General features: G+C 43.0%; 2 protein-coding genes across 4 annotated transcripts; one reads left to right on the top strand and one right to left on the bottom strand.

Annotated features, from left to right (window-relative positions):
- Positions 1-6,777: 6,777 nt before the first annotated feature.
- On the bottom strand, positions 6,778-10,134 carry LOC6617481 (transcription factor btd). Of its 2 annotated transcripts, none has more exons than XM_002041762.2 (2): positions 8,911-10,134; positions 6,778-8,508 (listed from the first exon to the last, which is right to left on the bottom strand). In XM_002041762.2, the coding sequence occupies exons 1-2, from the start codon at positions 9,657-9,659 to the stop codon at positions 7,311-7,313; spliced, it is 1,947 nt and encodes a 648-aa protein (XP_002041798.2). In that variant the 5' UTR covers positions 9,660-10,134; the 3' UTR covers positions 6,778-7,310. The 2 variants fall into 2 exon arrangements, with proteins under 2 accessions (XP_002041798.2, XP_032581832.1); XM_032725941.1 differs by having other exon boundaries at positions 6,778-8,505.
- A 6,496-nt stretch (positions 10,135-16,630) lies between these two features.
- On the top strand, positions 16,631-20,853 carry LOC6617480. 2 transcript variants are annotated; one of them, XM_032726244.1, is made up of 2 exons: positions 16,631-16,731; positions 19,584-20,853. In XM_032726244.1, exon 2 carries the CDS (start codon positions 20,066-20,068, stop codon positions 20,768-20,770), a length of 705 nt encoding a protein of 234 aa, XP_032582135.1. In that variant the 5' UTR covers positions 16,631-16,731; positions 19,584-20,065; the 3' UTR covers positions 20,771-20,853. The 2 variants fall into 2 exon arrangements, with proteins under 2 accessions (XP_032582135.1, XP_002041797.1); XM_002041761.2 differs by lacking the exon at positions 16,631-16,731 and adding an exon at positions 18,047-18,219.
- The last annotated feature ends 54 nt before the right edge of the window (positions 20,854-20,907 follow it).

Raw genomic sequence — 20,907 nt, 5'->3', positions numbered from 1 at the left:
AATCCGATCGGTCGTTTGCTTCGGTTCGGCGGGGCTAATCAATGCCAGAAACGATGCCAGATTGCAATGCAATCGCAATCGCATCAAATGTATATGTATTCCGCAAGTGCGATACATAATACAATGCGACATACGGCATACGGCGCACAGGATGTGTCAAGGATATCCGCTGACGCATAAGACTCTCATATTCAACGCTATTTTTCCTCACTGTTTGCATTTAATTTTTCCGCTCCGGCAAGATGATAAATGCGATCCCATTCGATCCGAAACGCCGAAATCGCATACAATATTTATTCATTGCATCAGGGGGGAGGTGTCGCCGTACAGGAAGCCCAAGCTTGACACATGAAACGTCCTGCTCAATGAGGGGAAAAGGACTAAGGAGAAACAATTGCAGAAAGGACATTATCATACGAATTTCGTATGCCCTTTCAGGGCTCATTTGGCTTGCTAAATTGGTCTTTATAGAAATTTCAGTACTGTAATAATATTTTTATTATTACTTAAATTTTAGTTCTGCATTTAAAAATTATATTAACACTCAACAATTTCTGTTGCTAATTCAGTTAATTGGCTCCATTCGGCGCTGGCAAAAGTAATCGGAAAGTTGGAAAACTCTGCGCGCCCAGCGAAGCGGCGAATGATGTATACTGGTCCTTATCCGATTTCCCCATTGTTTGCCAATTGTTTGGCGTTGCGATTCACATTTTTATGCATTTTTTATGTATTTCGGAGTACATGATTGTGTTGCTGTTCGACAAGTTCATAAAAAATGCAAACACGCTGCTTCAACGGGAATGTTTGTCCGCCTGTCCGTCCGTCTGTCCGTTTCTCCGTGATTTATGCCTTCGCGTAGCGTGGCTCTCTTTTTGGCCCATTGTTGTTGGACTGTTGGACTGCCGGACCCGGCTATTGGCGCCAAGTTCGGAGTTCTGGATGCCCGATGCCCGGATTCCTGATTTCTGAATCCTGATTGCCGATTCCCGAGCTTATCGAACACCACTACCACTACTGACCGCGCGGCATCCATTTCCATTTCCGCTTCCGCTGGCCATGTTTTCCACTGCCTCTTGACGTTTTTTTTAGGTTTTTTTTTGTGTTGCGGCAAGCGCATATAAAAAAGCTTATGCAAATTTTTTGTTGTTTACTCAGTCAGCTCTTTGTGGTCGTTGTAGCCGGTTGTTCAAGTGTCGATTTCGAGTGGCAAACAAAAATCTGGGATGGGTAGCATAAGTACTTCGAGAGCCAGCTACATATGTATGTACATGCATACACTATACAAAATACAATTTACATATATGTATGTATGTTGGGGTGGAAAAACCCAAGCCAGATTTTTGTTTTCAGTTTTAAATGGGGTGGAGCATTTTGTTCGTGACCTCATCATTGGGTTCATTAGTTGAAAGTAAAGAGCAATCAAGTGGATAATAATTTAAAAATGGTAAAAGTTTAAATTTTGCAATATGAGTGTAACAAGCAATTGTCCAAAGACACAAAAACTTATGCAACTACAGGGCTACCAATAAATAAATGTAAATATACTAACAAAAACTTTTACAAATATTCATGGGAAAGTTTAGTAAAACGCAGAAAGGGTTTGAAATTAACAAAAGCTGCCCCATCTCGTAAATTATTAAAATTATTGGACAAGCTAATTTAAATTAAATACACTAGATTTTTAAGCCCTTATTCGAGACCGGGTTAAGCGAATTTCTATATTTATATACAGACCTTGTTTATTGTCTGCTATAAATAATAGAAATTGCACACTAGAAATCCATTGTTCGGCATCGTCGTTTGGTGTTTCTATTTTGTATTTCACACATTGTTGTTAGGTCGGTAGGAGATCTGAGGTGAACCTCTGGGTTCCAGATCCCAGATCCCAGACCCCAGACCAGAACAAAACCGAACCGGACTTCATGGGCCACACACTTTGTAAGTGTTTTGCGGTCGTAAATAACCTCGAATAGTTCGCATTCGTTTCTGAAGTTTGTTACATGGCATAAATCAAATTCTTGATTTATAATAATTGCAAAAACACTCACTCAAACCGGTGGAGCGACGGTAACTTGGAACTGTCCCACACATGTCACACCGAATCTGGCTTGCAGGAGGTGCCAAGGGGAGTAGGGATACTATATATTCGTAATTGTTGCCACACACGTCAGAGCCAGACCCACAAGTCAATAAAAACTTATACTATAACGAGGAAAATTGTGTAAAGAAATATGTGAAATATTTCTGGGAAAATTGCCAATAAGTAATGTGTATGTTAACAAATCATTATATTGTAAATAAAATTGAGTCGAAGTTGCGTTGCATATACCATATTTTATCTGATGGTAACGTTTTTTATTTATTAAAAAGGTACTAGGCACAAAATCAGAAGTCTATTTAGGAGTTATCCGGCTAATGACGCCCATATCCCTGCCGGTTTTGATACCCTGTATAAACGGAAATCACACCGAAAAGCAGGCGCAGCAAATCGATTTATGCCCTCCAAAGGGGAAATTCGGTAAAGAGGGAAATGGGAAAAACTTAATCAATTCGCAACGCTTTTTCGTGGTCATAATGCGGCATTCATATACATATACTCCCCTTCTGGGCTCAAGTGTGGGCGTGGCAGGTTGGTAGTGGGGGGGCGCTACACGGTGCAGACATTTAAATGCATTTTAATAGATTTTCCACTTTTCCTTTAATTTTTTTTCTATGCGCACCAGGAAACGGAAAACAAAACACACACGCGTATTAGTTGGTGTGCGTGTGTGTGTGGGCGGAAATGGGGGCGGTGTGTAGTGTGGGGCAGTGGGCGTGCCCCATATCGATAAACCGCAGCAAACCGAAAGAAACATTCTTTGACACAAACAAATAGGCGAAGCGCGAACAATAAAATCAAATTAAATGCAGCAGAAAAGGAGCAATTTAGTCGAGTCCTTTTCTCTTGGAGTCCTTTACTTCATTTTTTTCCTTTGTGCCACTGTGAATTAAATGCGCCTGGTCATTGTGGAGCCATTAGCGGTGGCTCGAGCGCCCCTATGCCGGTTTTCCTTTTCGTATATTTTTTTTTCTGTGCTGTCAGCATGAAAAGTGGAAAATTTATTGACTGCACATATGTCGCACTTTTTCCATTGGCTCCTGCCACACATCAGTTGTTGTTGTTGTTGTTGTTGTTGTTGTGTCCTTAATGTTTGCCCTCGCCTAATGCACACACATAAATATTTTAATTTGTATGCCGCAGATGCCGTTGGCCCGATTGAGTTGTCCTTCGATGGCCAGCGATGAGGTCCTTATCCCTTTTGGCCACTTTAGTGGTCGAATCGAATCGAATCGAATCGAATCGAATTGAATCGTATCGTATCGTACCGAATCCCCAATCCTTCACATATCCTTAACGATTGTCACGGTCTGATGTGAGCGACAGTGATTGGGTCACGTGCCGAAATCGACAAAGGACTCCTTTGATAGCAGTTCATCGATTGAATTCAACGCTGCTCATCAGGTACTTGATGGGTGGTATTCAATTGATATTCAAATGTGGTGAACCTGCACATAGTACCTGTCTCAATTCGGAGTTCATATATTTACTAATAAGCGCAATGAAACAATCTGTATACGTTTTCTTTTGCTCGATCGGCGCTCATAATAGGTGGCATAAATGAAGACGTCCGTATCTGAATTATAATAGCCAGCTGAAGGCAATCCATCGCTGAGCTGTTTATCTTGTACCTTTTGGCAATCGGTATGGCGATCTTGTAGCGCGATTATCCTTTAAACACATGTCATCTTAGCCCCCAGCCACTGAAAACTTGTATTTGTAGTCCTGCCGAGATCTGCACCCGCATCAAGCCAAAATACCAGGCCATATGCCGCAACACAACGATCTTGGGCCAGAAGACAAAAGGCAATAGAACCCACACACACACACATACACACACACACACACACACAGGGAGAACTCGTCGGTGGTTTCGACCGCAGGACACAACCGAAATTTATAATCACCGATGACCATGTCAAGCACGCCCACCGCCAACGCCCCTCCCCCAAAAGAAGAAACCCGGAAAAAAAACAGAGAGTATAATAGGGGTAAATGTGAAAAGTGAAAAGTAGAAACTAATAAATACCAAGTGCCGATGAAACATAAAACATTTTCTAGTTAAGTCATGTTCGATCATCTCGGCCGCAGGACCTTTTCTTTTTGGACACACTTGCTTAGCGCAGGCAGTGAGATAATCTCAACTCAATTTGCTGTCCTCTCGAAGGACGAAGGCAAGTGAGGAGCACAAGGATCGCTCCTGCGTCGCTGTGAGCGCCGAACATCAAAACATCGATTCTGTGGAAATGTCAAGCCAACCAAGGCGAGTCAAGTGGCCAAAGCAGGCCGATATTATTTATAGCTCCGACTAAAATTAGAACGATATCTGGTTACCCCAAAATCATCGACAGCGCCACTTGAGAATCTGAGATCCTTGAGGAGCGTGCCCAGAAGTCCCAGTTACTTGAGTCGAGTATGTGTGACAACACTTTCGGTTTACCATCGCTATTTCATATATATAGCTTATAAATTTTGTATTTTTTTAAGTGGCCATAGGTGTGGTGTCAGCTAGCCACAAATTCTGGGAACTTCGCGGCTGCTGATCTAATTTTCTGTCGCTTTCATAAGTGGTTAGTCATGTCGCAATATCGGGTTATGACTTCATTTTTGTGATGTGATTTCATAATTTGTTTCATTTGTGTTTTCTAACAGGTTTTTCGACAAACGATTTTCGTCTTAGCCCACTGTATTGACCCTTGAAGAATTATGAAATCTCGAAAGATTGCTACGAAACATTATGAATGGTTGTATTATATTTAAAAATATCATTATGAATTATCTGTTTTACCTCCCTCGATTGCTGTTACTATTACTAATAACTTATTATTATTACAAACTGTTTGAACTAAATAAATCTCGCAATTAATCTCACATTATATAGGTTTAAGTTCTGGCGATTTCGTGCATTCGACCTGAAGAGAAAATCCAAAAGGCAAAATCATTTAAATAGGCCCTAAACAACTAACATTTCCAGCAATTCTGTAACCCATACTTAAAATTACACTTTCGCCCCGAACGAGAGTTGGTCGAGAGCACTTTTCGAGCCATTAAACCGACCAAAACAGAAAAGACGTATACCTCATGTTCGAGTTAACTCCTCTACGCAATAAAACAAAATATCTTAAGGGGGGATGGGATAGCGGGGGTGGGGGGAGCAAAAACGAAGAGACGCGAAGAAAAATTAACAAATCATAACATCATCATTTATCATCATTAAGCTGCGAGATTTTATATTTTGTATTTCTTGTTGTACTCTTTTTATTTTGTGAACTTTTCCCTTTTGGTTACGTTTTATTTTCCCTGGCTGACCGCAGACTTCAGTTATAAATCAATCAGATTTTGTTGCCATTTAGTGGAGCGCCCCGAAAAAAAAATCAAGGTGGTGGTTGAGGGTGGGGCAAAAAGGGTTTTTGGGCGCTTGAGGTTTGGCATTCGGCGTCTTAACGCGGCCAACGCGGCGTATGATTAACGTGCGTGTGAAGTTGTCGGGCTGCCCCATCACACCCTCCTCCTCCTCCTCCTCCTCCTCCTCCTCCTCCTCCTCCTCCTTCTCCTCCTCCTCATCCGCCTCCTACTACGGCTCTACCAATCCGAAAGCAAGCGAGGTTGTCAACCGCTTCTTGCACCATTGCATCGGGCATCCAAAGATGGTGAAGACTTTGGTTGAGTCCAAGAGTTGGGGTCCCCATTGGAAGGGGGGCGTGGCACGTTCGGGGGCTTGGCGCTCACTCAACTTGAAAATTGATTGATGCCCGGGCTGGGCAGCATAAATCAATATTTTATATTGGCCGCAATCGATCTGCATCGCTATCTCTCGCATCGCTTGGCGGCGGATCGAATTGGATCGAACTCTTCTCTTTCTCTCTCTGGCGATTCGATTGCCAATCTTCACGCCATCATTGTATTTTTATTATTAGTTTTTTTTCCCCCCCTTATTCTGCTGGGACAAAATGTTTCCCGTTTAATTATAAACTTTGTGTTGGGCAATTCATTTTGGGCTGGCCAAAGTGGGATAGTCGCTCGAGCTAAATCGACTCTCATTGGTTGCCTAAAGATTGAATATGTGCCCCTTCTGAGTTATGATCCCCAGTTGAACTAAGGGGGGCTGGGGGTTGGGATGCTGGGATTAAATTAATTTCGCAGCTAGGAAAAGGACCGGGGATCTCGAATCTCAAAGGGATCTAAAAGTGGTAAGCCGCTTTTAGTGAGAAAAACTACTATTAAATCACACCCGATTGTTATGAAATTCAACAATTATGTGTATCTTGACTAAATAAATCATTGTATTTAAGGATATATACGTATCACATTCGTACCTATATTTATGCACATTTGAAAGGAAAACAATCTATAGATGAAGTAGGTCTCCCAAGCTAACAATGCTTTTGCAGCTTTAAGGCGATGGCCGACGTTGATGAAATTATAACTAGAAATGCAGACAGCTATAATGAGTGCTATTGAAAAAGTTTCTATTATTATCCAAATACCGCCAAAGGTCAGCACCCAAAAGCAGATCAAGTTCGCCGGAAGTCGGGAAGCTTCCTGGATCCCTCGATTTATATGCAAGAAAGCAACCCCTGGAGGAGATCAAACAACCCTGAAATATAATCAAGCCAGGAACCCATAAACAAGGGTGCGTCGGGATCGGAGAGAATAATAAAAACTGGATTCGCTTTGTTTTCCGATATTATTTTGTTCGTTTTTTTTTTTATTGATAGGATTTCAGTGTGGGGATTTTGTCGCCTTGGATTTTTCTCTTTTTGTTGTTGTATATAATTTATCTTAAAGACAATTAACAATTATTATGGTACACAACTAGATGGTTTCTCTCATTCTATATGGTATGGCTTAAAAAGAACGCTATATTTGTTTGTATGTACAGACATGCAAAAAAAAATGCCTTAGCTACTAGATTGGGGAAAAAAAATGAAAAAAATTCAAGTTCTAGTCTCTACATGTATAGTTAATATATGTGTATGTATATATATATATATATTTATATAATATTATATAATGCCTTATACGGTATTTTGTGAATTCTTATTTTTTTTCGATTTTCACAATATATTTTATATCAACAATAAACACTGAAAAAAACACACACTAGATTTTCGTTCTACGCTTGCTTTGTTGCCTTTCTGGGTTTTGGGACATTATGGCATTTGTTTCATCAACTTTCAACTGTAACAATTTGGGAAGGATCAGGGGCATCCTAGGCGGTGGCATGTGGATGATAGGCCGCTGCCCACGCATTGTGATGGTGCGGATGTGGATGCGGATAGCCGTAACTGGCTGTTCCCGCACCAAAATCAGCCGGATAACTGGCCGCATACTCGGACTTCATGTGGCAACTGGAGCTGGAATCCTGGCTAGCTCCGCTGGCCAATCCGCTCATGGTTAGCCCATACTCCGCCGCCAGCTGGGACTCACTTTGCATGGCCAGTGCGGCATAATGATGCTGGGCGAGCGCCGTGGCTGATGCGGCTGGGGAAGATGCAGATCCGATGGCAGAAACGACCGCTGCCGCTGGGGAACTGGCGCTGGATGATGAGGATGAACTGGCTGAGGTAGTGGCTGGTTGTATGGAACGGCTGCTGCTACTGCTCCAGGGCTGCTCCACAAAGCTGGCCGCCGACGATGTTGTCGTTGTCATCTGCTGCTGGAAGAGCGGTGGCGGTGGCGGCGGAGGATTCACACTCGATCCCGCGGATGTGGAATGCTGGTAGAGATTGGCATAGGGCGCATAGTTGACCAGCGGTGTCGTATCCGGCTGCTCCTGCTTGAATTCCACGGGTGGCGTCAGTGGCTTACCCGACTTCTTCTCCTTCTTCTCCAGCTTTATCGCCGCAGCCGCCTGCTCCTTGGCCTCGGCGGCCAGTACCTTCTTGCTCTTCTTGTCCTTGAAATGGGTCTTCTTGTGCTTGCTGAGGTGATCGCTGCGCGAGAACTTCTTGGAGCAAATGGGGCAGGCATACGGGCGGTAATTGGTGTGCGTACGTCCGTGCCGCTGCAGCTCATCCGATCGGGAGAAACGCTTGCCGCACGTGAGGCACAGGAAGGGCCGCTCGCCGGTGTGCCAGCGCAGGTGGGTCTTCAGATGCGACGCCTTGCCGTATAGCCGTTCGCAGCCCGGAATGTGGCAGATGTGCTGCTTGCGTCCGCGCTCATCCGGACCCACAATCGGTGGCAGGCCGCTCATCTCGTTGGTGCAATTGGGGCACGTGCAGCGAACGGAGCGGCGTTGCAATTGCGTCTGAAAGGCGATGTCATCGAAGTTGAAGCCCGGATAGCTCTGTGAACTCCATGGCTGATAGAGGCGTTCCTGATGCGAGAACCAAGCGGCCGAGGAGGACATGCCCACCGCATTGCCGTAGTAATCGGAGGCGTACTGGGCATATGGGAACTGACTTCTAGATGGAGAAAAGAATTGAAGACAGAGAATGGTTAATTTGGTTTTTTAATCAGTTATTTAATGGATAAACCTGCTATCTGAATACTAATAAGTTTATGAGATTATTTGTATGCTAATCCATTTCAATCTTCGGGATAACGTGATTAATATATTCCCATGTACTAAACTGTATAATTTGCGATAGATATATGTCATTATCTCGCCCATGATCGAAATACAATCAGCCTGTAGTTATTCTATTAAGAGGAGATCAAATTCAGATCGAAACTAGTGTATCCCTAATAACCACAAATTTGAAGATCTATAAGCTTTGATCCATTGATCCCTAGCATTTTAAAGTTTCTGTCTTGCGAATGATTCCCAAGTCAACTTCTGTAATCCTATATATAGGGATATTTACCTCGGTGGCCCCAATCCGGAGTAGGCGGTATTCCAGCCGTAGGCGGCACTGGCGACCGCCGCTGCTCCAAGGTCCGCTGCTGCCGCCGCAGCTGCTGCCGCCGCCGCTGCAGCCGATGCAGCTGACGAGGATGGTGAGGAGGATGTGGGTGATCCCGCTAGGGCGCCCGCTGCCGCCGTTGTAGGTGGGGCCAAGGTCGTGGTGGGCGTGGATGGACTGGCCGAAATGGAGGCGAATGACTGGGCAGGTGATGGGAAGATGCTGGGCGACACGGAGGCCGATGATGGCGCCGATTGTATGCTGGAGTTGGGCGATGCAGTGCCCGTGGATGAGGCCTGTGGATACGGCAGTTCCAGCTTCATTGGCGGCTTTCCATACAGCGGAGAACTGCCGGAGCTGGAGCCGGAACTCGAGCCGGAGAGGGATGGGGGGGCGGACAGCAGGGTGGCGGCGCTGAGGAAGTCATGATGCTGCTGTTGCGGCTGTTGCTGTTGCTGTTGCTGCTGCTGCTGTTGCTGCTGCTGCTGCTGTTGTTGTTGTTGTTGCTGCTGCTGCTGCTGCTGTTGCTGTGTCAAGTGTTGCATGTGCTGCTGTTGCGCCTGCTGATGGGACAAGTGCAGATGATGTTGCGCATGCTGCATGTGCAGATGATGTTGCTGCTGTTGCGCGTGTTGCTGCTGTTGCGCGTGTTGCTGCGCCTGATGCTGTTGCGCATAGGGATTTAAGTAATTGCAGGCCGCATCGATCATGTTGAAAACGCTTGCGATTTTAATGTAGCGCCGAGATTTGTTTGGATCCTACTGCTGCGATTGCTGCTGCGTTTTGCTGCTTCTGGTTGCTACTGCGTTCGTTAGCAATTTTCGCACATTGCTCTTGCACTTATTGATATTCGTTCGTGTAATTATGGCACGCTTTTCACTTTAGTTTTATAATTATAGTCTTTTTCTGCCGCGCACGTAATTGCGAGCACGCGGAGGAGAACACGGAAAAAACACAAACAAATTAAACGCGGCCGAAAATTCGCCAATGCTGCGTGCAAATATATATATATATATCCCTCTATATATGCATATATATATATATAGATCCGAAAACGAGCGAGTTTCTCTGCTGCCACTGCGGCTGGCTCTTCTGCTTCTTCTTCTTTCGTTCGTAGTGCTGCTGCTGCTGCGCGTGATGTGATGTGATACAACCACCGGTAATTATCGTCGATTGTCGACTGAATTCCAAAACGCGGCGAGAGAGTCTAACAACGTACAAAACGAATCCACTTGGCTGCGGGCAGAGGCGCGGGCAGAGGGCAGCGGCAGCGCTGCTGCTGCTCGTGCTATCACATTCTCGCACTCGTCTATCGCCACTGAGTGCTCACCCAGCTCTCGCTCTCTCTCGCTCTCGGCACCATCATGGTGGTTGTTTTTGGCCGCAACGGTGTGCCTTCGGGGCAACTCTCTTCGTCTCGCTTGCACGTGTGGCTCGGAAGCGTCACTCCCGGCAGCAGCAGCCACTCTCCGTAGCTAGCTCACTCTCTCTCTCTCTTTCGCTCTTGCGGTATGGTGCTCTCTCTCCACGTTGCTGTTGCAGTGTTGTTTTTGCTGGCGGTGCTGCCGCAGGCGTTTTGTTTTAATTTCTATGTGTGGGTTTGTGTGTCAAAGCAATTGGGTGAGCATGCGTTTTGTTGTTGCTGTTGTTCTTGTCGTTGCAGCTAGTGCTCATATTGCTTATATTTGTTGTTATTGTTGGTTAAATCTAAACTTTAAGCCAAAAATGTTGGCTTAAATTTAATGAAAATTTTGGATTTATGAATATGTGTAAATAATTTACATTATTAGCATTTTTAGAGAAGTATTTGAAATATTATATTAGTGAAGTATTTGAAAATTTTATTATTTAGTTGGTTGAACTGTATATTCCATAATTTATGTTTATGTTAACCCTATCCACACCTTAAAAATATTGTATATCAAATAAATAACGTATTCACGTATCCTTTGCAATTCAAAACATAGAGCTTAGCAAATATTTTAGAAAAATTTAATATAAACATTAAGCACATACAAAACATAGGTATTGTTATATCCGAGCGATTATTAATGCCCATAAATTACTCGACATTTTACACATTTCAAGTACCGTCATTAAAAGCACGAATATCTGCTTAAATTCTCATTATCCCCTTGCCCACTCAGACCATCAATTTGTTTCGATGAAAGTAAGCAGACAGAGAAAAGTATGGCTCATCACTTTAATTAAATTAAAATTTCTGTTTAATGGCATTTTTCTCCAGAGGATCCCAATGATAAAAAGTAACGTTAGATGAGGCTGAGGGAGCGGGCATAATTCAAATATCAATACAATAACAATAAAAACTAATAAATGTGTGGTCGCGGCCCAATGAAATAACTGTATTTAAAGGGGCGTTGACCAAACACCACCACAAAAGAGACAGCAGCTCTCTCCTTCGCTCTCTCTCTCGCGCATGGCCTGCGCCCGTTTCGTGTGTGCTTGTGCTTGTGTATGCTTGTGTGCCGCATATTAATCACAATTGCTGTTGCTGTTGTTGTTTTCGCTCCCTTTTTATTACGCGGCGTCTTTTTTATTACGCATACGCAACGTGGGTCTGAGCCACAAATTTTACGACTTGCTGCTGCTGTGAAAAGATAATGATGACTCCCAAAACGGAACGAGCTCACGGAAGTGGATCTCGACTCTTAAGTTACCCTTTGTTAAGATGAAAATCATTATGTAGGAGATTTCTTGGGATAATATGAGATTTAATGTTTAACCAACTGATATGAAACTTCTTAAACAGTTTAGTTATGACTAAATACTATTGCACCCCAAGTATTTCTGAGTTTCAGATATTACTACTATGTGTAAAAGATATTTAAGACTTGTTCAAATAAACATACAATTTGGTATGGGTTTTAATAAAAGAAAAAGTTGTTGTTCCTGATTTGTCAGTATTGTTCGTAAGTGAATAAGTAGCTTGTTACAATACAAACAATTGGAATATTAACTAAATATTTTAGAATACATAAAAATCGATTATGCCCAACTTGGGCTTTACAGGGTACCAGCCGCACTTCTGGGCAACATGTAATGAAACGGAAGATACAATTATATTGAGGCAAGCAGGGCAACAACGAGGAGCCTGTCTCGTACTGGCAGTCTCCTCCTTGTCCCGATTCCCTCCTCCCTCCGCCCCTTTGGCTCCTCTGCCCCTTTTGGCTACCGAAGATTTATGACAATGCTGAAGTCAACTAGACTCGAAGACCGTATGCCCAGCCCAGTCCCTCCCCTTGCTGTCCCACCCTCCCCCGTTCCCATCGCCGAACTAGCCTCCTTTGCAGAAACAATCCCCCTGCGCCTCCTGGCCCTTAGAGTCCGTGTCCTTGCTCTTGTTCTGTTTCTTGTCCTTGGGCCACAACGTCGCCGCATAATCAATTAGCAAAAAGTCGGCAGCAACAGCAAGGAATGTTCCCACTATACCCATATCTACACGACGCCCACGCAACGTCACGCCCACTTTTTTGCACCACTAGGTCATGTCAAGTTGGAAAATCGCAATGGAAGAAAAGCCGACGTTTTTTATGGGCCACATAAGGTTTTGATGTAAAGTAAATGGAGCCCAAAATATGTCTATATATATAAAAAAGACATTCAATAAAAATGTTACCAATTATAAGATTTACCAAAGCCGCTTTTTTATGATATATGCACATTCCAATAAATCGGAAGCAGTGAACTGAATGTCGCCTGGATGTTTGCAAATCTCTCCAAATATTGTGAAAATTGAAGACTAATCTATTTTGAGGAAGTGACTCCAGCTAAGAGATCTCAACCAACTCGATCCATTCTCAACCGAACCGTGGCGATAATCAATTGATTAGCCGCGACGATTAGCCACCAAACAAGGCGTGGGATCAGCGGATCTGCAGATCAGCGATGTCAGGTAGATCATGGAGTAGCAACTAAGCTAGGCTTAAGCTGGAAAAGTTTTGACTTCGCCGCATCAAAGCTCCTCATCCGCGGGATTTCTCGCTGGATCGCCACTAATCCCGAAGGGCGGACGAAAAAGGGCTCGGAGTCAGGATTACACCGTTTTGTTTTGCTACCTAGCCCCCGACTCGGTTACGCCTGAATCGTAATTATTGATTCTTAAGCCTGATCGCGGTCCTTTGGCGGATTAATGCGACATCTCTTCGTTGCAGTGAGAGAAGCCAGAGTGGCTTTTGGTTTCTATAAATTTTTACTTAATTTGTATTAGCAATGTTTTTTAAAGTAATCTATTCGAAATCATCAAACATAATTATAAAGTTTATAGTGTTAATAAATAGTTGAATTAAATATATAAGAGTTCCCCTTCCTATTTGATTATCATTACATTCTTGCAATGCCGAACCCACTGCTACTTTCTCGCAGTGCAGCTATATGGCCATCCCATCGGTTTTTGGTGGTCTCGGATTAAACCGCACCCTCTGACCAAAGGTCCTGTGGGTTAGGCCTTCGGTTGTCCGGTGGTTGAGTGGGTGGCTGGGTGGTTTCCACGCTGCCGCGGGGTGCCATAAATGCATAATCCACGTTTTACGATCGCTTAGCAGGAAAAGTCAAGGGATCGTCTGCGGTAATCCGAAGGAGAAGAAAGTCAGATATATGAATATATTTACATACATATATCTATATGCAAATCGGCGTTGGCCAGGTAGTGAGCGATCGAGAAGTATTCAATTGAAATTGCTGGGTGCACGGCATGGGCCTCGTAATCCTTTAGCCTAAACCTTAACCCGTTATGCAGATTTGTGTTAATTGGATTTATGGGGATTTTCGCATCTAAATCCTTTCACTGTCTGCAAATATTTTGGCCTTTCTAGCGTCTTCGGCCCGTTCTTCGTCGCAGATTAGATTAATCTCCGGGGTTTTTTTGCCAATTGACTTTGTATATCTCTTCTTGTATCTGAACCTATCTATCGCTAACTATCTATGACTTCTGCATCGCAGACTTTGGCAGAAGTTGAACTGGCTTTTGTTTTATGGCATTTAACCTTTGCTCTTCAAAATAGTTTGATTTTGAATACACGAATTGCAATTCATATGCAGTGAAATCATTTTTCATTGACCATCCGTTCCATATATGTATCTTTTTGCTGGCATTATCCACGAGATGCAACAGATGGTGAAGAAATTCATCTGAGCAGATCCACGAAACGCCCCCGATTTTCTTTACCCTTCTCATCCACACATATCCAAATTTATAACCAACTGAATCGATCGACAGATTGCGCAATACTCAGGTCACATTGCAAGGTCGTGCCACGCCCCCTTTGACCTTTGCGCGGCGCACTTGTAGCCATCTCTCGGGATCTCGAGATCTCTGGACGACTTCCACTGAATTCTCTAATCAAGCGGCAACGATGCAAAAAAAAAACACACACAGTCGAACTGAGAGAAAAACAATAGCACCAAACAATAAATTTTAATTTCAATAATAAATATTTCCCTCCCCTGTGTGTGTGTGGTGTTCCTTTGAAACTCTTCGTGTTTTTTGTGTGCTCTTTTATGAAGCGTGTGTCGCAGAGGGGTTACAACCGCGAACAAGATATTAGAGATCTCCTCGGAAACCATTTTGCACTAAAAATGTCAACAGCCTCAATTTACAGCCCCTAAATAGGGGCAGAAAATGTGTGTGTGTGTGTGCGGTGGTGGGGGGGGGGGGGGTGGTGAAGAAAGAGTGCCGAAACAAGGGGATCCTAACACTTCCCTGGAAATCACTTGGCCGAACCGAAGAAATATCCAGATATCTGAACTCGAGCCACTTGTTGCAACACTCGAAAAAATAGTCCAGAAACGCGGAATATGGAAAATAATTAAAAGAAATATAACTGAAAATGTTAGAAGGGTAAAAGGAAAAGATTACAAACTAGATTATAATAATATATATATATATATATATATATATATATGATAATAGAGAATATATATATATATACATATATAATAATGTATAATAATAATATATATACAATAAATTTGGAACGCGAACATATTTGCATCGTTTTTCTAGCAGTGTATGGATACAGTAGCGGGCCAAATGGAACCGAAGGACGCCGCATAAATGGGGTGTCGAAACGATCATCAGTTGAGGGCGCCCCGCGGCGGGCCGCTCCTCTGATCTTTGCACCGCACGCCCCGCTGCGCTCTTTCCACGGTTCAAAAGTGGGTAGAGAAAACCATCGAAAAGGATCCTCTACTCCGAAACAGGACCCGCAATGGCCAACGAAAAAACAGTGGCAAATGGGCCATGGTCCATGGGAAAAAAACGATATTTGCGAAATCCAGGCGACAAAGGTGCCAGCACAAAGGACAACTAATTGGTTCGATTCCAAATTGAGCGTTCGCTGTTCTTTTTTCTTTGGTGTCCTTAGATCCTCCCGCTACTCCATTGTCCTTTGGTTTAGTCGGTGGAAATACAAATATTTATTTAATATCTAACAAAGCGGAGCGCAGTTGCTTACCAATGCAAACATATAACGAAATTCAGCTCAGTTGCTTACTGAAATACAGAAATAATGTTTTGTATGCCGATTAAAATAAATCGAATTTGATTATGATTTTCAAGTTTAGTTTTAATTCTATGCACAACTTACATCACTTTTTGGATTCTGGGATATTTTTCGAATATATTTGCGTTTCAGCGGATTAGAATCTTCAGTAACCAGTTCCTCCATATAAAATACCGAAGCACACTGTGTTGATTTTCATTTATACAAATTGTCTTACATTAAATCTAAAATATTATTTGTGTGCGCAGCTTTAAACAGCGAATACAATAACCCAAAGAGCGAATAGCCATGACACCTACCCATACCGCACCATCTAGCGGGAAGTTATGCAACTAAAGGCAACTGTTTCTCTTTTCTTAACCTAGGTGGCGCCATTTCTATTTCACAGAGAGCTTAGGCGCTACACCGAAAGAAATCAGTAAATGATCGATGATATAAAAAGTAAAATAAATGTATTGTCTCAATAGGTAAATTTTGCATTGTATTTATTTATTAGAACGTTGTAGACAATTTTAATCATATAGATATCGGCTTTAGCTGCTGGGGCTTTCAGCCGGACCTCTACAATATTATGGAAGTATTTAGTTACAATATTATTTCCAATTATTTACATTGTATTACACAACTAACCTTATTGGAATATCTCAGATAGGTCTTAAAGCAAATAAACTACGTTAATGTAGGATAATTTTTTATAAAGTGCATACGCACTTCTACAAATATAGCTATTTCTTTACGCCTACATATGCGTAACCTGAACCTGAAAATTATGATTATGTTCCACTTGTAAACAGCAAATAGTAAGCAAAATAGGCGTATTGCTCATTTTACTCAATTGTACAACCAAAATTTGTATTCCAATTAAGTATTTTGATTTGGACTGTTTTCTAATCTATGTTATAATCCACTTACAATAGAGATTTATCAAATTGTAAAACTAAACTTTATATTCCAATTATTTTGCAGTTTTGAAACTCTCTTCTCTTCTGCATTGCAGAACGTGCATAGCACGTTTTTATTCATATAAATAAAATAGTTTAAAGGCAAATGACAATAAAATCCGAAAAGATAGCTAGATAATAAATAATTGCGCTTTTTAGCTACACAGCGGCCACAATGACAGCACTGTTCCGCGTACGAATGCTAGCGTTAAGAAGAGGAAGAGACGAGCGGTGCTGGGTTGAAAAAAACTGGAAAAGGGGGGAAATTGGCGCAAATTGTGCACGCGAGGCGCAGCAGGGACGTCGGATCTTAACTATCGGTTTGTGTTGCTTACTTTGCGGCAAATTTAATGAAACCAATTGCCGATATACTGAGAAAAATAGCATAATTAAATAACCAGATCCAACGCATCTAGTGTAAAAAGTCGGGCATTATTCCCAATCGCAAAAGAGAGAGAATCGGAATCACTCGCTGACCCGTCTCGTTCGAGTCTTAATCGCGGTATCTCGCTTGCACTCACATACCGGCCGCCAGCCATTCATATAGCCATCCCGTTCATTTCGGTGACAACGTGTCGGTGTGTGTGCATCAGTGTGCCAGAGTGCAAGCTTATATGTGTGCGCTGTGTATGTGCAACAAACAACGGCGGCCGCTAACAAAAAAAATTGTAAATAAATACGCTGCCGTTCGACAGCGCGCGAAAATCGAAAAAGTGCTCGAAAAGTCAACGAAAGAGCGCCCCCAAAAGAAAATCAAAAATTCCGCTAGCGAAAAGGGGGGGAAAATAAGAAGCAAGTGGGACATTTATTGAACAATTTGAAAATTAATTTGTTCTGTGCGTTGTTTGCATGACCACCGGTTCGTCGGACAAGGACGACGATAGTGTATCCTTCGGCGGCTGATTTTTCGGCTTGCCCCTTTCTCACTCACGTTCTCTTTGTCTCTCGCGGCAAGAGCGAACGGAAAACACGCTCACACTGGGCCCACCAGAGATGCGCAAATCCATCTCACTTACGTGATCCTCTATAAATATAGTTTTTTTTATTTTTTTTTTGAAGAACTTTAAACTCATTTTTTACAATGGACAAACGTTTTAAAAATAATGTCTAAAAATACTTCTTAAAACAAAATATTCTAAACAACTGCATTCATTCAAGATGTTGATTTATTAATTCATATTAAACATCTTTTTAGAAAACCTATTTGATCTCAAAAACGCTGCAAAGAATATTCATTTCATAATGATGTTGGTCTCCAACCAAAGATGTTTCTTACAAAACTTCTTTGTGCGCATTTTCAAGTGACCGCATAAAAGTATCGGCGAATGTGTCACCGTCATCATGTGGTCATCTCTGGACTCGCTGCTTCGTTATCTGGCGCGCCATATGTGTGCGCGTGTGTGCGTATCGGCTCTTAGGGAGCGCATGGCGTGAGCGGGCTCGCTGACGCAGAGAGCGAGGGGCTAGAGCAAAACAGTGTTCGGACAGCGGCTAACAGCTGTTACGGGGCCAACAGACTGCTAGCAGAGGCATTTATATGGATTTCGGGTCGTAACAGTACGTCAACAGCGGCCCAACAGCACGCGAGAGCGACGAGAGCCCACTCGCGTGTTGTGTTAAACAGTCAATTTTAGTGTATTTCCGAGCTCGGTGGTGTATTTCAACGGCTAGCCGCGGTCACACTGAAGCAAAAACATTTTTGGCTCGGAGAACGATTAACACAAGCGGACTGAAATTTTTTTGTTTTAGTGTTGCGAAAAAGTTTGTGGGATTTTTATAAAATCGCCGGAAAATGTGAAAAATATATGGTATAAAACCGAAATTCGGCAAAATTGCAAAGTATAGTTAGAAATTTAGTGCGTGGCAATCGGTGACGGTGGAAAAATAAAAATACCGGCCAAAATCGGGCTGAAATTTTTTTCAAATTTTCTACGGCATTTTCTTGAATTTCGTATTTTCGCCAATTATTTTTGCGATTTTTGTGTGGGCCGGGAAAAATGAAAAACGCTCTGACGGAGACAACACAAAAAATTTCTGCAATAGAAACTTTGAAACGACGTGAAGAAGAAAACGAAACGAAAACGACGAGCGAACACAGAAAAAAAATGGAATATATTTCTGTCGTCTGTTTTTCTTTCTTTTTCCAATGCTCCTCGCACTCGTTGCCGTTTACCGTCGTGTGTATATTGCACACTAATGCCGCTTGGCACTAATACCATCGCACGCTTTCTCTCTCGGACTCGTGCTCGCTCTTGTACGAACTGGCTGTTTTCGAAGTGTGCGTGTGTGTAACTGTGTGGTGAAAACGGCGTTGGCGTCGCTGTGAGAATTCTGTACGCGCGCCCCAAACCCCAAATGTGTGTGTGCGTGAGTGTGTGAAAGCTTTTGTCAGCCAGCCCCACTGCATTCTAGTGTCATCCCGCTCGCACCCCACTCGCCACTCGCCGCCCCAACAAATTGAATTTCATATGATGGCCGCTCGAATGCGGAAGCAAAACCAAAATACGGCCACTTTTTCGGCCATTTAATTTATAAACTAGACTATAGAGCACAGCCTCAACTGGCTGATACTTCAATTAATTTTTTAAGCAGTTCTCTGCCTTTTATTACCTGCCAAGGTGTGCAATTTTGTTTCCAAAAATTTATTTGTCTTACAAATTTCAAGCATGTTTCAAAGTATATTTTTGCCAACGACGGCACTTGTTTTCCATATTTTTTCGGGGACTGGCGGCAAAATGAAATTATTATTTTCATTTTCGTGGTGTGCGGCGAAAGAGCGAGAAGCCAACACACACGTCTGCGAGTAAAATAGCGAGTACAGCGCTGGTAGTATTGGCGAAAAATTGCGAGGCAAGAACAGACAAGAGAGAGAGAGAGAGAGTGAGTGGTCGTCAAGCGGCACACAGATGAGTGCAACGAGACCGAGAGAATTCTCGGTACCGTTCTCGTTGTACTCTTCCCTTTTCGCCCCGTTTTCGGCACGTCTCGTCGCATTTTAGTTTCGTTTTGTTTCCATTTTCCCCTCGGTTTCACTGTCCACTCGCGCGCGGCTAAATTACAAAAAAAGAAAGAAGAAAATAAATAAATATTGCTTTCGATTTGTGTGCGGTGTGTGTTCGTCCATTCAACATAATCTAATAGGCTGCGTATTATTCTTCTTGTGCATTTGCAGTTAATGTGTAATGCTAGAGCGGCAAACGTCGGCAGCAGTAGCAGCAGCAACAAAATCAGCATCGACAAAAACACAGCAGCGCGCCAGCAACAGAAACAAACCGAAACACAACAAACCCAACAACAACAGCCAACAATGTGAATTGCTTTTTTTTTCCTTATTAATTGTAAACGATAACCGAATCAAGTGCAATCAAAATTAAACACAAACATATATAATATATGTTCAAAATATCTATATATATATATATATATATATTTATTTATTTATGTGTAACAAAAAGCCGCCAAAAACAAATCACGTAAAATATGTAAGATAGCGGAAAAAAAGGCAGAAAGAAAAGGAAGAGAAAGAGGAGAGAGCCAAAGCAAGAACCGTTATTTTTCTCTCAGTGGAGGCAGGCAGGCAACAACAGACAAACAATAACAAGAGCCGCCCAGCCAAGGTCAACTTTTGGTGTTTTTGGGGCCCAACAACACAAAATGCACGCGTGTGTCTGCTGCTGTTCGACAAACAACAATTGCAACAACAAGAACAACGACGGCAGCAGCAGTAACCACAACAACGACGACAGCAGAATCAGCAGCGGCAACAACAACAAATTGCAGCTAAGAAAGCGCAGGACAGAAGTTGAAGAAGAGGAAGAAGAGGTACTGGTCAAGTGGACGCAGGATAAGAACAAGCATCAAGAGGAGCAGAAGGAGCACCAGGCGGTGGAAAAGTTGTCTGCTGGCCAAAGCGCCAGTGGCGGCGACAACGATCTCAACGGCGCCGCAACGAGCAGGCGGTGGTGGCTGCGCGATCCTCCAGGATCAGCGGAAGCGGCAGAAGGAGAGAGAAAAGGCGAAGGAGTGGAAGTGGGTGTGGGTGTGGGAGCAGCAGGATCAGCGGGCACAGGTCCGACGACGTGGTGGTGGTCAGCTCCATCCGTTGACGTTGCGGTGACGATAGCGCCGGCTACGTTGTTGCTGTCGTTGCAGCGGCAATTAGCAAAGGAATTATCTAAACCAACAAGAACAACTGCAACAAGAACAACAACACAAGCCACATCCCAAGCAATAAAAAGCGGAACAGCAGCGTTAATATCATCATTAAGTGCAAGCATCGCCAACATCATCGATTACAAGATCCCAAAACACCAACAATACCAAAACCAAATCCCAATCCTCGCCAGCCACGCCTTTTGAGTGCCTCTTTGTGTGTTGTGTATTGTGCGTGCATGCGTGTGTTGCAAAGTGTCCAAACTAATCAAGAAATCTACAACTTAAAACACTAAACACCTAACCAATCAAACAAACAACCTGTGCAACAATTGTCAAAGTGC

Source organism: Drosophila sechellia, chromosome X (assembly GCF_004382195.2).
Source record: "Drosophila sechellia strain sech25 chromosome X, ASM438219v1, whole genome shotgun sequence".
NCBI classification, from domain to species: Eukaryota; Metazoa; Arthropoda; class Insecta; order Diptera; family Drosophilidae; genus Drosophila; species Drosophila sechellia.
This window is presented reverse-complemented; position numbering and strand designations above follow the sequence as displayed.